At 43.9% G+C, this 15,985-nt stretch overlaps 1 protein-coding gene across 1 annotated transcript in view; it reads left to right on the top strand.

Annotated features, from left to right (window-relative positions):
* Positions 1–15,985, top strand: part of SETD2 (SET domain containing 2, histone lysine methyltransferase) — a 3,532,865-nt gene that overhangs the window by 2,819,778 nt on the left and 697,102 nt on the right. Inside the window, exon 23 of the mRNA XM_044066027.1 lies at positions 14,144–14,280. Coding sequence (XP_043921962.1) covers positions 14,144–14,280 — 137 coding nt within the window. The remainder of the gene's footprint in view (positions 1–14,143; positions 14,281–15,985) is intronic.

Below are 15,985 nucleotides of genomic sequence, written 5' to 3'. Positions count from 1 at the left end.
CTGACATTTAAGATTACCTCCAAAAAGTTCCTCCACCATGGGACTCGTGCTTTTTGCTGCAAAAGCTGTTCAGGCTCCCATCAAGCTCACAGCTTCTGCCTCAGTAAAATTTATTTTGTAGAAAACTTTTTGTTGATGGTCATTGCCTTAGTCCAGAAAGTTTGAACTGCAAGCCCTTATGTGCAAAGGACTTACCATGTTTCTTCAAAGACATGATGGCCCTTAAGTCCTTTCCCCTTCTTTTATGTCTGATGTAGATTTGAAGGTGGCTGTCAACTTAAACCGCCCAGTTTTCCTTTCCACCCTCAGAAAAAAGGGAGATAATTTTTCACCTCACGTGTGGATAGACAGCTATGGTTCTGCTTGGCTAGAGTTTAGGAAAGATCACCAGTTGTTGTCTCAAGTTAGATTTCTTAGCAAAACTTGTCTTAATGGTTATAGTGAAGTGTGTTGTCTTCTGTTTTGATTGCTGTGAAATTTCATTGCAAAGACAGATTGGAGTTTACCTTATCGGGACAGTAACCACAATAACAACGTATTAATCAGCAGTCCTGCAGGACCTTTGTGTTCCTCTACTCTGAGGTTCCAGTTAGCTTGGATGTGCTTCTTTAATACTTTCCCATATGGTATGCATCATGTGCAGCAGTGAATCCCTTAGGTGAACATAATTATGTCAGAGTATTCTCCATAAGTGAAGATGTTCAAGTGAGATTTGTTTAGTATATGCTTTCTCTTCTCTACCCCCACCCCCAGTCAATAACTTCTTAAGTAATATCTACTGGAGGAGTGTCTCTTGCTCCTCTCTTAGAGAAGCAGCTTTTTCTCCTACATCCCAAGCTTGTTCCATGTAGCCCATTAGGTGAGTTTTTTCAGAATACTTGATGGTGTCCTAAATTCCAAAGGAAGAAAAGTTCATAGCAAGGAACTAAAGATGGCATCCTACCGAAGGGAGTGGAGGGCCACACAGTGTTGGACATGTAAAAGCTCTGGAAGTTACTGCAAATAATGCACATGGCGATGGAGTCAGAAACTATAACTTGCACTAAATAAAAATCAATTTAAAATAAAAATGATTTTTATTTGGTGCAAGCTCTGGTTTCCGGCTCCATCTTCCTTTGTGTTTTGTATTTGATGTTACTTTTTCAGTGTGTGCATGACGCTGATTGATTCTGGATTGTAAGCTCTGGAAGCTGGTTGTAAGGCAGTGTTCTTGGACATCTTCAGTTGAGTGAGTTTTTCTTGATGGCAGTGGGTACATAGTGCATACTGTTAACAGAGATAGTTGAGGTGCATATATTGAAGTACATTGTTATCCTTTGGACAAGTCTGACTCCTTGCCAGGCCTTGTCTGACAAGAACGTCTTCCTTTTAAGTTCTTGCAAATACATGTTCAGTCTTTCAGTAACGTTGTCCATCAACATTAGCCTCTGACCCCATACCTCTTTTGATTTTGATCTTTCCCAGTATCAGTGTCTTCTGTAGTGAATCATGTTTTTGTATTATGTGACTGAAGTATTTGAATGATGTCCTTCTGTTCTCATGTTGCAGTATTCATAACTGTAGGGAGGTTGCTGGCTGCAGCACTGGACATCCGGCTTGTATACCAAAGTCTTAATATCAGGGGTATGTGCGGCATCTGATGTCAGAGCCATAAACTGATGTTGGCTATAAATGTGACATCTGCACGTACCCACTTTAGAACTTTTCTGCCTCAGTGATCTTCAGACCTCCGATACCCAGCTTCAGGAAGCAGTTCACTCTTGTGTCTCGCCTGCCCGCTACAGATAATTGCCCTTTTGTTTTTTTCTTATCTGTTATTTAGCTTTTCAGATGTACATGTCAACAAGAAAGGGGAAATGTGCTTGTGGGAGACAAATTCCTCACAAGGACATGCATGACAAGTGCGTATTTTGTTTAGGCGAGGCCCACTACCATATGTCTTGCTAAATTTGTAAGTCATTTGTGCCTAAAACTCTCTGCAGCCGTCTGGCTGCACTCAAACTATATTTCAAGAACCAGTGACTCCAATGACTGCCGTTAAGTATGGAGGGGCAGGGTATGTACTTTCGAAGATACACCTTGGTAGAAGCCCAAAAAAACTTAGGCCTGATGCCCATGCTGCACCTCAGGAATCCGGTGAGACTTTTGAGGCAGATGTTAGCCCAGGGTCCCATCGGATGTCTGTTTCTCAGCCTGAATTAGAAACCGCTATGGAAGACGGTTCAGCGGAAATGCTGATTACATCCACTGCGTTAAACCAGCTATCCTTTCCTGATGGCGTGGGGGAACCACAGGTTGTGGCATCAGAGGGGCCTACTCTGCTCTGCCATCCTCCCAGACGTCAGTTTCTAAATCAACCCTTCTTTCTACGCCTCTGAAGAGGAAACAGAAATTAAAACATGCTGAACAGCAACCTGCACCTGGGTGGGAAGTTTTCTCACAAAGTCTCTTCAAGGCATTCCAGGCTGTCCAGTCACAGGTCCCTCATTCTGCTCCTCCTTCCTCCTACTGTGCAGGCCTTAGAAGAATCAGAGGATGAATACTCCTTCTCTGAAGAATCCCTGACTTACTGCTCTCAAATTGAATCTCCCAAGGACTTTATCACCCCTGAGGAAGAGGAAGCTAACAACCCCGAGTCTCCAGGGGAAGAATTTTCTTTTGGGGATGCTATCTCTTATGAGAGAACACTTTAAATGGCAGGCCTCAGATTTATTAACATAACATTTGTTGACCGGGAAAGTCCACTGGGTCAGAGACCCATTTTCAGTGGATGTTTCAGAAACAAAAAAGCGGTACTTTGAATTATTACAAATGGATCAGCCCTCCCCATCTGCTGTACTTCCCTTGCTTCCGGTCCTTCAGGATGCCTTTATGGCTGCTTCACAGGCCCCTGTTTCAAAATGTCCAGACATGTTCTATAAAGTTCCTCTGGGCATTCAGTACATGAACAAGAACCCCCCCACCCTGCAGACCCAGCAGTCTCTGCTGATGAATCCTCCAGACAGCTCCCTTCACCCTCATCCTCTCTCTTCACCAGTGACATGGACAACAAGTTCATGGCTAGGCTAGGCTAGGCAAGGTCTATACCTCTTCTACTCTTGTCATTAGAGCCCTAAATTACCAAACCCACGTGGCCAGGTTTGTTTTGGAGACCCTCTTTAAAGGCATCAGCTCTCTTATGTGAAATACCAGACTCGCCTGCTGAGACCCAACTTTATATCCTACTTGCCACTGCCTCACAGGTGACTAGGCACTATATTAAGTGCAGTTATGATGCGGTGGAAGCCTCTTAAAAATCTGCAGCTTCAGGCTCTGTCCTGAGGAGATGCTCCTGGGTGAGGCTTCAAACCCACCCTATGTATGTACAGGCCAAGTTGTTAGACGCTCCATTAGATACTAAGGCCCTTTTCGGTGAAGCTTTTGCAGGGCTCCTCAAATCCCTACAAGAAAAGGGAAAGGAGTTACAAAATTTAAAACATTTACTAGTTTCACCTATTCCTAGATACCATAGAAATTATCCTCAAAGGACTACCTTTGTTAGGAGACAGTCAGCTCATTCTGCTGCACCTCATGTGAAGGGACGGAGACAACCTAGGAAACCTTCAACCCCTAGATCTCCTTTCTCTGCAACTACCACTCCCTTTCGGAGGCAGTCTGACCAGAGCAGACCCCCTTCACTGTGACTCAAAACCACTACCTCTTTCCTCCCTCCTGTCCCTTCACCTCACCATCTCCCTACCCTCCTGGCAGAAGATCATCTCAGAGGACTGGGTCCTCTCTATCATTCAAAAAGGTTATTTTATGACTTGGTGGACACTACCCCCCTTCCAGAGGCTACCCCAACCCCCTGAAAGCCAGCTTCATCTCTTCCCTTCTATTCTCAATCAATTACAGATTCAGGGCACCATAGAAAGTGTGCCACCACAACAGGTAAATAAGGTGTTTTATTCCAAGATGTTCGTGGTCCCAAGGAAAGATGGTCCTTGGAGACAAATCCTGAATCTGTCTGTCCTCGACCTTATTCTCAAGGTTCACATCTTCAAAATGCTCACCTTGCATCTGCTCTTGCCCCTCATTCCAAGCCATGCCTTTGTCGTATCCCTGTATCAGAAAGGCGCTTTCCTTCACATTTCCATTCACCCCTGCTACAGGAAATTCCTTTGTTTTTAGTAAGTTCCTTGCATTTTCAGTTTTCTGCATTACCTTTTGGACTCTTCACAGCCCCCAGGATGTTCGCAAAGTGTCTCCAGTGATTGCACACTGCAGAACTCGGGGTATTCAAATATACCCATACTTAGACAACCTGTTAATACTCCACCAGGACTGTCGCACCCTTTTCCATCACCTGTACCAGGTGACCAACACCCTAGCAGGCTTAGGGTTCACAGTGAAACAGGAAAAGGTCCCACCTGATCCCAACACAAGACCTAGTCATCTTAGGGTGCAGGACCAGAACAGACAAGATGGCAGCCTTCATCCCCTGCCAGAAGATAAAATACATCACCCATTATTTCTAGAATCTCCCCTCTCTTCAATCTCCAAAGAGAATTCCTGAGAGTGCTGGGCCACATGGCATCCCTGATACCCATGCTTCCTGTGGCAAGGCTGCATATGAGAAAGATTCAGTTGGTACTAAAGACTCGTTGGAACCAACATTCTCACCCACTGGACACTTTGCTCCCAACACATCAACATCAAAGAGATGAGGGCTCTCTATCTAGCAGTGCAGACCTTCTGACAGATCCTCTTACCAGACACCTTGAAAGTAGTCACAATAAGTACATAAACAAGCAGGTGGTGGGACAAGGTCGTACCCCCTTTGCAGCCTAGCCACACAGATCTGGAACATAGCGTCAACACTCCATATCCACCTGCAAGCAGTTTACATTCCTTCAGCCGAGAATGCAGTGGCGGATATGCTCAGCAGAACCTCTGCACCCTCTCACGAATGGATGCTTCACAGAGAGGTTTTCCTGGATCTTATACACAAGTGGGGTATTCCTCAGGCAGATCTGTTTGCCTCCTCCCAGAACAGGCAGATGCCTCTGTTTTGTACAAGGGATCCACACCCCAAGCCTAGAAAGTGGATGCCTTCTCTTTCTCTTGGGTGGGGCTGTATCTCTCTGCCTTCACCCCTTCTCTGAAGATACAGAGGGACAAACCGAAAATCCTGCTGGTGACTCACTACTTGCCAGGACAGCACTGGTTTCCTCTTCACCTTTTAGTCAAGGGCCATTCATCACAGGTTACCCCGCCACTTAGACCTACTCACACAAGGCAGGGGTTCCCTAATACACCCTCAGGTGACCAATCTCAAACTCACTTTATGGGTGATAGGGTTCTGATCCCCTTTAGATGCCTGTACTCAGAGGACGTACTCTGTCCTGCAGGAGGCCAGGGAACCTAATATCAGGAGAAATTGTGTCAGAATGGAAAAGATTCTCCAGATGGTGTCAGAAGAAAAACTAGGACCCTTTACTCATTCCTGTACCTGTGGTCCTTTCTTACTTGTGTGAGCTTTTACATTCAGGACTGACATATTCATCTGTTAAGGTCCACTTGTCTTCCATTTCCGCTTGCCTGACTTTAGTACTTCCTTTGGCATCCAGATTAGAGGTGAAGCTATTCTTGAAAGGGGTCCTCCCTATCGGACCACATAGGGAGCCAATACCTCCTATTTGGGCTTAGATTTTGTCCTTGAGAAAACTTACCTTGCCACCATTTGAGCCAGCTTGTTCAACATCACTGAAGCTATGCACTTGGAAAACTTCTCTGCTCGTGGCCCTCACATCTGCCAGGAGGGTATCAGAAATACAATCCCTGATGGCCACCTCTCCTAACCTCATCTTCCATAAAGACAGGGTCTCTCTCAGGACTAACCCTTCCTTCATTCTTAAGGTGGTTAATGAGCTGTCTTTAAATCAGACAATTAACCTTCCTGTCTTCTTCCCTCATCCTCAAAATTCATCTGAAAGGACCCTACATTCCTTAGATGTCCACAGACAACTTTAGTATTATCTAGGTAAAACAAAACCTGTTAGAAGTTCTGACCAGCTATTTGTCTCCTTCCACCCAAGGGTCTTGGGGAAGGCTGTCTCAAAACAGACTGTATCCTCATGGATTTCAAAGGCCATCTCTGCATGTTACTCCCTTCGTGGGAAAGTTCTTTCTGGAAATGTGAAAGCTCACTCCACCAGGGCCGCTGCTTCTTCAGCGGCCTTCTTCAGGGGGTAAAGTATGCTTCTCTTCTAGAAGTGGCTACCTGGTCATCAGTCCATACATTTATCAAGCGTTATAAATTAGATTTAGTCACCAGAGCTAGAACTGAATTTCCTAGATCTACCCTACATGGTCTCATAGACCACAGGCCAAGGCCACATCCTTCCTCCCAGGCTCATACCTAGAAGCTTTGGTACTCTCCCTACAGTTATGAATACTGCAACATGAGAATAGAAGGACATAGAATAGTTGTGTAAGAACTTACCATAACCTTAGATGTCCTTCTCCTCCATGTTGCAGTATTCAATCCCACCCTCCTTCCCCCTTTAACTATGTATTTATTATCTGATGGTACTTATCCCTCCTCCTATCCTTCCTCAGCAGCAGGAACATGCCCCCATGAGGCATCCTCTGGTGTGGTGTCACATGTGGGTCTGAAAAGCCTTCTCCCTTTACCTTCTTGCTTACCCAGGGTATTACTGTATGCGCCAGTCCATTCTGAAGTGGGTACATGCAGACGGCCCATTTATAGCCAACGTCTGTTTATGGCTCTGACATCAGACACAGCAAGTACCCCTAATCCTAAGACTTTGGTATACTGGCCGGATGTCTGGTGCTGCAGGCAGCAACCTTCCTACAGTTATGAATACTGCAACATGAAAAAGACATCTAAGGTTATGGTAAGTTCTTACACAACTATTCTTTACCTTTACTATCAGGGCTTCCAGCGAATAGTGTGGATTTATTTCTTTAAGTGTTAGTTAATTTGATGATTTTATAGTCCATAGAATTCTCAAGATGTCCTTCAAGGATGCATCTGCAGTCATAACATATGGGTTGTCCTGCCTCAGGCAGCCCTTCGGTCGGCCGGATTCCAAAGTCTGTGTCTGGCCTCGGCCGATGTCGCACTTTCCCCGACGTCAGAGCTTCTGGGGTATAAAGGCATCTGCCGACGCCATTTTCCTCAGTCTTTCTTGCCGCGCGGTGCCCGAAGCAGAAGCTGTTCGCAAGTGCCGGTCGGTCAGATCCAGAGATTTCAGCTACCGAAGACTGCTAAAAAAGCTAAGTACCCCGTTGGGGACTCTTTCTTGCCTCAGCCGATGTCAGACAAAGTAAATAATTGTTTAACTTGTGGGAAACAAATACCTCATAAGGATTTCCATTCTTACTGCCTTCCTTGCTTAGGCCCAGACCACGACGTATCAGCTTGTTTAGCCTGTGCCTCCTTCAACCGACGGACTCTTAGACGTCGGTCGGAGTTTGCAGAAGAGTTTTTTGGATCCGCTTTTGCATATAAAATGCCGTCTGAGACTCCGACTACACATTTAGCCAAAAAACGCAAGGAAAAGGACCGACACTCGCGGCCCGCAGTATCGGCTGAAACCACGGTTAGGCCTACCGCGAGTGTCTCTGTTTCGTCCGAAACAGAGTCCTCGGTTCATACTTCTACCGAAATCATACCTCCGACAACCGAGGCCAGAGAGGCCCCGGCTGAGTCGGCTACAGAAATACCTACCGAAGAAGCAAGTGCACAAGATTTGTCCGACACCATTCCATTGGACATTTCTACTCCTGCACGTGGGGCAGCTAGGCCCCCTGCTTCTATGTCTATAAAGGCTTTCTCCAGGGTTAAAGCAGCTAAAATTTCAAAAGCTTTACCTGCAAAAACTACTTCTCAAAGACCTTCCTCAAGTTCTCAGATTCTCAGCCTTGCTGAGGACCTTATATCTCTGATTAGGGGTTCCCAACCTCACCCAGACAGGGCCTCACAACCTCCTCCTGACAAAAGGCCTAGGACTGAACCCCCTGAACCTCTCTCCTCTAACTCCTCGGATGATGATGATTTATCAGACCATCAGGAAGGGCCATACTCACCTTATGAGGATTCAGATGCAGAAGACTCTATTCCTTCTGCCTCCCCTCCAGAAGAATTTTCCTTTGGGGAAACTTTGCATTCAATGAGGGAACACTTTCAATGGCAGGGTCAGGATTTCTCTGATTCTAGAAAAAGACTAAGGACCTTTTTACACTTGCCACAGCATAGGCCTTTAGCCATACCACCTGTGCTAACTGTAGTTGATGATGCATATAATGATGTCAGTTCTGCCCCTGATTCTCTTCCCCCGGCCCCTGCCAAACCTGACAGATATTACAGGGTCCCGGATTCTCACTACCACTTAAAGCCCATGCTGCAGACCCAGAAACTATTTCTCAGGGCCCAAAAGGTGTTGCAGCTGCCACTGCCAAAAAAACCCTACCCTCTGAAAGAGAGTCAAGAGCATTAGAGAGATGGGGAAAAAAGGTTTATACATCTGCTACCCTTTCTGCCAGGGCATTAAACTGTCAATTCCATATGATACAGTACCAGGAATATTTGTTAGATCAGCTGAATAAAAAGCTTTCTTCACCTGAACCTTTAGACCGTAAGTCCCTTCAGGATTTGGTACACAACTCTCAGCAGGTCAGTAATAATTTCTTAAAATGTGGCTATGATGCACTGGAGGCTTCATTTAGATCAGCTATGACTGGGGCAGTAATTCGAAGGCATGCCTGGCTAAAAGAGCAATCCTTACCAGACCATGTCAAGGCTAAACTCCTAGATGCTCCAATGGAGAAACAAAGTTTATTTGGCTCCCCTGCACAGGAGATTCTAAAGAAAGTGGAAGAAAAAGCAAAATCTGTGCAAACAGTAAAGGATTTTCTGCAGGTCCAACCTCCCAGGTTCAGCAGAAACTGGCCTTCAAAGAATTGGTCCTTTCCAGACACCTCCAGAGCACAGAGGGGCAGGAATAGACGCCCAAGAGGCAGAGGTCAATCAAAGGGTGCCTACAGGGGTCGTCAGTGGCAACCTGCCAACCAGAGGAGTACTGCCACAACTGCAACTACAACCACTTCCACAGGACAGACACAATGACTTGACTCTGATTCCGCCTACCAGGGAACAACTGGAAGCACCCTTGGGCAGAAAGTTGGCTTTATTCTCAAAAAACTGGCATTGCATTGCAAAAGACAAATGGACATTGCAAACAATAGACAAAGGATACAGGTTTCACTTCCACACTTTACCAAGAAGGAGCGGAATGCCAAACCTTCCACCAAACCAGAAGCCAGAGGCTTTAAGACAAATCAACAATTTACTTCAGATGAAAGCAATAGAAAGGGTACCATCTATGGAACAAGGCCAAGGATTTTACTCCAGACTATTCCTTGTACCAAGAAAAGAAACCCAATGGAGGCCTATTCTCGACTTGTCCGCACTAAACACATATCTCATTGTGCCAAAATTCAAGATGCTGACCCTACAGCAACTTCTTCCCATGTTGGGCAAGGAGTCTTGGCTGGTGACTCTAGATCTCAAGGAGGCATACCTGCATGTCCCGATTGCAGAAGACACCTCAGATTTCTTGCAGGATCAGAGCATTATCAATTCTCAGCATTGCCCTTTGGCTTATCTACTGCGCCCAGAGTATTCACGAAATGCCTGGCATCAGTAATTGCACATTGCAGACTTCAGAGAATTCAAATCTACCCATACCTGGACGACTGCCTAATACAAGCGGACAACAAGACAAAACTAATAAAGGATTTGGCCTATGTCATACACCTGTTACAGGCCTTGGGATACACAGTCAACATCCAAAAGTCAAGACTAGTGCCATCCCAAAGGATAACATTTTTGGGTGCGGATCTGGACACAATAATTCAGATGGCTTTTCTCACAGAAGAAAAACAAAAACAACTTCCAGTCTACTTCATGGGTTTGACAAGACAAACTCAGCTTACTGCAAGGAAAGTCCTGCAGGCTCTGGGTTACATGGCATCCTGCATAATCTTGATCCCACATGCCAGGTTGCATATGAGAAAATTACAATGGTACCTAAGGAATGTATGGTCTCAACACAGGCACAGTCTAGAAACCATGATTCCAATCATTCCATGCCTGAAAAAGGAATTCCTGTGGTGGGCTCAGGCCTGCCAGTCCAACAGAGGGTTGCCTTTCAACAAACCACAACCAAGGCAAACCATCATCACGGATGCCTCAGACCTAGGATGGGGAGCACACATGGAAGACAAGTGTATCCAAGGCCTATGGTCTCAAGACCAGCTGAATTTGCACATAAACCTAAAGGAGATGCTGGCAGTGAAGCATGCAATCGAGGCATTCAAATCATTCCTCCAGCAAGGACATCTGCTGATAAGGACAGACAATACAAAAGTCATGTGGTACATAAACAAACAGGGAGGCACGCATTCCTACCCTCTTTGCCGGATGGCAATGGATCTGTGGAACCTAGGCCTGAATCTCAACATCCAACTACAGGCCGAATTTGTACCAGGAAAAGAGAATTCACTAACAGACAGCTTAAGCAGAACTACCACGGATGCTCACGAATGGATGCTGCATCCAGACATCTTCAAAATCATAACAAACAAATGGGGAATGCCAGAGATAGACCTGTTCACCTCTCCACTCAACCACCAACTGAAAAAATTCTGCTCAAGAGCATACCACCCACAAGCCTGGAGGGTGGACTCACTCTCTTTCAGCTGGAATGCCCTAACAGTGTATGCTTTTCCACCTCTCCCATTGATGTACAAAGTTCTACTGAAGATCAGGGAGGAACAGCCAAAGGTGATACTAATAGCTCCAGACTGGCCAAGACAGCATTGGTATCCATTACTGAGAAGCATGTCTCGGACGAACTCATGGCCTCTACCCCTATGGCCTCTGCTTCTAACGCAGAACAACTTCAAGACCCTGCATCCAAGCTTGAAAACACTGCAGCTGACTGCCTGGAAAATTGCTTAAAACAAAACCAAACTGTCTTATCTCAGAGGGTCAAGGACATTATCCTGGAGGCTCGCAGACCCTCCACAAGAAAGACATACTCAGCTAAATGGAAGAGATTCCTCATTTGGAGCACATCAAAGGGTACAAATGTCACACTGGCAAACCTAGCACACATCCTAGAATACTTAGCAAAACTGTTCCACAATGGCCTGTCCTATTCTTCCATTAAGATTCATGCTTCAGCAATTTCAGCAGAGTACAACATGGATCCTCCTATCTTCTCTCACCCTCTCCTCAGACAATTTTTAAGAGGGATCAAAAATGTAAAACCTCCAAGGAAACCACCTCTGCCTGCATGGGATCTCAATTTTGTGCTGGAAAAATTAACACTACCCCCTTTTGAACCAGCAGCAAAAGCAGACTTACAATTCTTATCTTGGAAGACTGCATTCCTTCTAGCAATCACCTCAGCAAGAAGAGTATCCGAGTTACGGGCACTAATGGCAGTACAGCCTTTCCTTATGTTTCACCAGGATAGAGTGTCTCTGAGAACCAATCCTACTTTCATGCCAAAGGTGCTATCCAGGGTATCCTTGAACCAAGCTATTCATTTGCCTACGTTCTTCCCTAACCCACAGAACAAGGGGGAAAAACTATTGCACACCTTGGATGTACACAGACAACTACGCTACTATCTGGACAGAATTAAAACCAGCAGAAAAACTGACCAACTTTTTGTAGCATATGCAACTGCAGTGCAAGGAAAAGCAATTTCCAAACAGACGATTTCAAAATGGATAGGAAATTGCATTCGTTTCTGCTACTCTTTTCATGGAAAGGCAACTCCTGAAAATATCAGGCCTCACTCCACAAGAGCCACAGCCACCACTACAGCTTTCCTACGAGGGGTGGCTACCAAGGACATTTTAGAAGCTGCTACTTGGAGCTCCGTGCATACATTTGCCAAGCATTACAATCTACCTTTATACTCCAGATCCCGAGCAGGTTTTGCAACTGCAGTTCTACAGGGGATCTTAACTACACCATCCTTATCTTAGTACCTCCTCCCCCAGTTTGGCTATGGTATTCTACCCATATGTTATGACTGCAGATGCATCCTTGAAGGACATAGTACAGTTTTGTACCTTCCATAAATGTAGATGTCCGATAGGTATGCATCTGCAGTCAGGATTACCCACCCTCCTTCCCCTCTGTGGTATTCCTAGGGTGCTTACCCCTCTTTCAGCTAGCTGGGGGAATCTATTATGGTGTATTTGTTTGTATGTATATATATATATATATATATATATATATATATATATATATATATATATATATATATATATATATATATATTGTCTGTTACTGTTTGGAATTTCAACATTTCTCCAAATTTAGCCTTCCTAGAGGGCACCTGGCATCTGGGGCAAGAAACACTGAGGAAAATGGCGTCGGCTGATGCCTTTATACCCCAGAAGCTCTGACGTCGGGGAAAGTGCGACATCAGCCGAGGCCAGACCCAGACTTTGGAATCCGGCCGACCGAAGGGCTGCCTGAGGCAGGACAACCCATATGTTATGACCGCAGATGCATACCTATCAGACATCTACATTTATGGTAGGTACAAAACTGTACTTTTTCTTCAGCACCACAGTTCAAAAGCTTTGATTTTTCTGGTAAATACTCTTAGTCCAAGTCTGTCAGCCATATTATTACTGAGAAAACTGTAGCTTTGACTATAAGGACCTGTGTTGACAATGTTATGTGTTTGCTCTTTTAAATCTTATCTAGAATTGCCACTGGTTTCATTCTGGAAAACAAATGTATTTTAATTTCATGGCTGTATTCACCATTTTCAGAGAGATCTTTTAGCCCAGGAAAGTCAAATCTGTTAGTCTCCACTTCACCATTCATTTGCAAAGAATTGGTTGGCCTAGAGCGAACTTACCGATGTCAAGTGACACTCCAACATTTGCTTTTTCTCCTTTCATTTTCAGCAGGCTCTTCCACTTTTCCTCTCTTTCAGTCATCAGACAGTTTCATCTATGTATCTGAGGTTGTTTCTTGCGACAGTTTTAATTCGGGCATCTCACTTGTCTAGTCAACATTTTGCTTGATGTATTCAGCATACAAGTTGAATAAATAGGGTAAATAGTATACAGGCTTGTCGTATCTTTTCCAGCCTTGAACCAGTCAGTTCTTCCACATTCAGTACTATTTTTTCCCCATACAAATTCCTCAGGAGACAAGTAAGGTGACCTTCTATCCCCCATTTCTCAAAGAACTTGCCACCGTTTTTACTGTCCACAAAAAAGCTTTTATAGTAGCCAAGTAGAGCAAACATATGAATTTTTCTGGAACTCCCTTGCTTCATCCATTATCCAGCAGATGTTGGCAGTTTGATTTCTGGTGCTCTTGCCTCTTCTGTCTCTTGTACATTACCTTGCTAACTTGTCAAACAAGTGTAATTTTGCAATAATATAATTACAATTTTATCACTCCCATTTTTTGGAATATCAATTTATCTTTTCTAGTCTGATGGCCACAAATTCCAGGCAGCTGTGTGACAACATTTTCCAGATTTTAAGCACATTCGACAGGTGGAAGCATAGCAATATGGGAACATGAAGAAACCGATTACCTTATTTGCAGTTTGTAGTTGGTTATGAAGAAATTGCTTTGTAATTGTTACATTGTGTGTCTTATCTGATTTGAGCTTTAACCAAAGTTTGCATAATGCATTAAAGTTGAGAGCAGTTGTGGTTTTGTCATTATAATCCTGCAGAAAATGTGCACAGTGCAGCTAAAGGAAAAGAAAGTCTACACAGTGCAGTTTTGGAATTTGACAAGTGTGTCAGGGTACATAATTTATACAAGGACGTTAGCACAGGAGCAAAATGACAACATTTTATTTGCTTCCTCGCTATGGACAGCTTTTGTGTTTTTCTAGTCTTCTACCCAGTGTTATTTATATTCCAGAGCCAGGCACTACCAACATCTGAAGGTTTGCTTTGTAAAACTGCATAAAAAAGACCATGTGAATGTATTTTTGCAAAAGCAGAATAATTTTGATCTGTATTGGCTGTTCATTTGTCGCTAAACATTCTTTCATTTCTGCATTTTTTATAGCAGGAATTGATTGTAACAAACAGTGCAACTGACCTGCCTCCACCATCTCCGCCTCAGCCTAAAACTATTGTTCTTCCTCTAAACTGGAAAACTGCAAAAGATCCAGAAGGAAAGATCTACTACTATCATATGATTACAAGGTAGAAATTCTTGAATTTGATTTTTCCATATATCTTGACAGTATAGTAATTACTTAAGAGATTTTAAATCAGTAATCTAAAAAAACAACAAAAATATTGATCTGTTAGCTACTTTGGCTGCTGGACAGCTCTGGTCCTACTCTGATTTAGGACCACTTTATAAGCAGAATTTTCTGTGGTTGCAAACCCTGGTGACTTGTTGGACTATCCCTTGTCTATATTAATGTTGGGTTTCAAAAAATTAAAGCTTCTTTAATCTGTCAGTTGTTTTGGGCAAGTTTTGATAAAAGATCCCTGTAAGGAATGTCCTTTGCCGAGTTGTATGTATTTCTCTTCTGTTTGGGTGGTTTCCACAGTGGCAAACATTGTATTATCTGCCAGGAAGTGTAACTATGCCACTTGAAGGCACAAGTGAAAGGCATTTAAGGTGAACTTAATGGCACAAAAACTTCAGAGGCTTCAGTCACAGGGAAAGACCAGCTCCTTTTTCATCATCCTCTTTGGCACCATTAACTTCTTATGTGCAACATCCTATCACCAGAAAGATAAATTGGAAGTAATCTTGCTGTTTGAAAGAGGTTAAGAGTATTATCATTGTTCAGCTCCAACACTTGTGTGTAAGCTGACAGTGCTGTTGCAGGCCCCAGAGATAGGCAAGTTGTCTGCCTTCTCTCTGCATTGTTTGTGACCGAGTCCTAGCATCTGCCAGCAGATAGTGGAGATCTCATATGGTTATGTTGATAGCTCCATCTCCTGCAGTGGTGACCAAAATGATGGCATTCTCCTTGGATATCCTAGTGGCTCAAAAGTATAATAAATGCTTGAAAAGATCTAAACAGAGCCACCACCCAATATGTGGAATCCACCTTTCCAAATCCCCAGAAGATCATGAGTTCTGTGAGATATTAAAATTAAAGGAGAACCACACCCACAGACAAAAAAATGTGCGTTTCATCATGGTTTGGTGTTTCCTACATTTTAACACCACCCTGTGATTATTTACAGGTTTTTAAATAGCTTTATACATAATTTTAGTATGACCACATGGGGCTTGGCATCTTGAAGTAATTCTGATTGTTTAGTCTGCCTCTAGGTATCCCACAGTGCAGTGCTTGTCTATAAAAAAAATTACATCAAGCAGGCCTCTTTCTTCATAAATATTCTATCACTGCATTGATTTTACATGCATACACTGCTGTTCAGTGACCACTTAAAACATAAACAGTGAAAATGCCACAAAACAGACTTTCAAAGTGTTTTTTTTTTTTTTTTTACTGCTTCTTCTTTTTAGAATGGCTAAACTGCAGTTTTTTGTGACTCCTGAGTTGTGTACTTTGACTCGTCTCCCATCCCCCTTCACACCCAACTTCCCTAGCTGGCAAAGTGCTAAGGGATCTGTTACCTACTGTTCTGAGAGCGGTTGATTAAAATGGATACTGGATAGGGGATAGTTGCAGCAGCTAGTTTTAGAAATATAGGTTCAAGGCTCCAGAGAGCACCCCTGCAATACCAGGCTACAACTCACTTTTCGGCCACCAAACCAGGACCGAAACACTAAAGGTGGAGGAGTGTCAATATTCACCAAGGATATTCACACCACCAGGCTAGTTGCCCAACACAATGCGTCTGAAATTCTCCAGGTGCAACTAACACTAGGTAAGACTGCAATCCAAATTGTAGCTTGCTACAGATCCCCACCATACCC

Source organism: Protopterus annectens, chromosome 3.part0 (genome assembly GCF_019279795.1).
Source record: "Protopterus annectens isolate FY-2018-M chromosome 3.part0, PAN1.0, whole genome shotgun sequence".
In the NCBI taxonomy this organism is placed as follows: domain Eukaryota; kingdom Metazoa; phylum Chordata; order Ceratodontiformes; family Protopteridae; genus Protopterus; species Protopterus annectens.
This window is presented reverse-complemented; position numbering and strand designations above follow the sequence as displayed.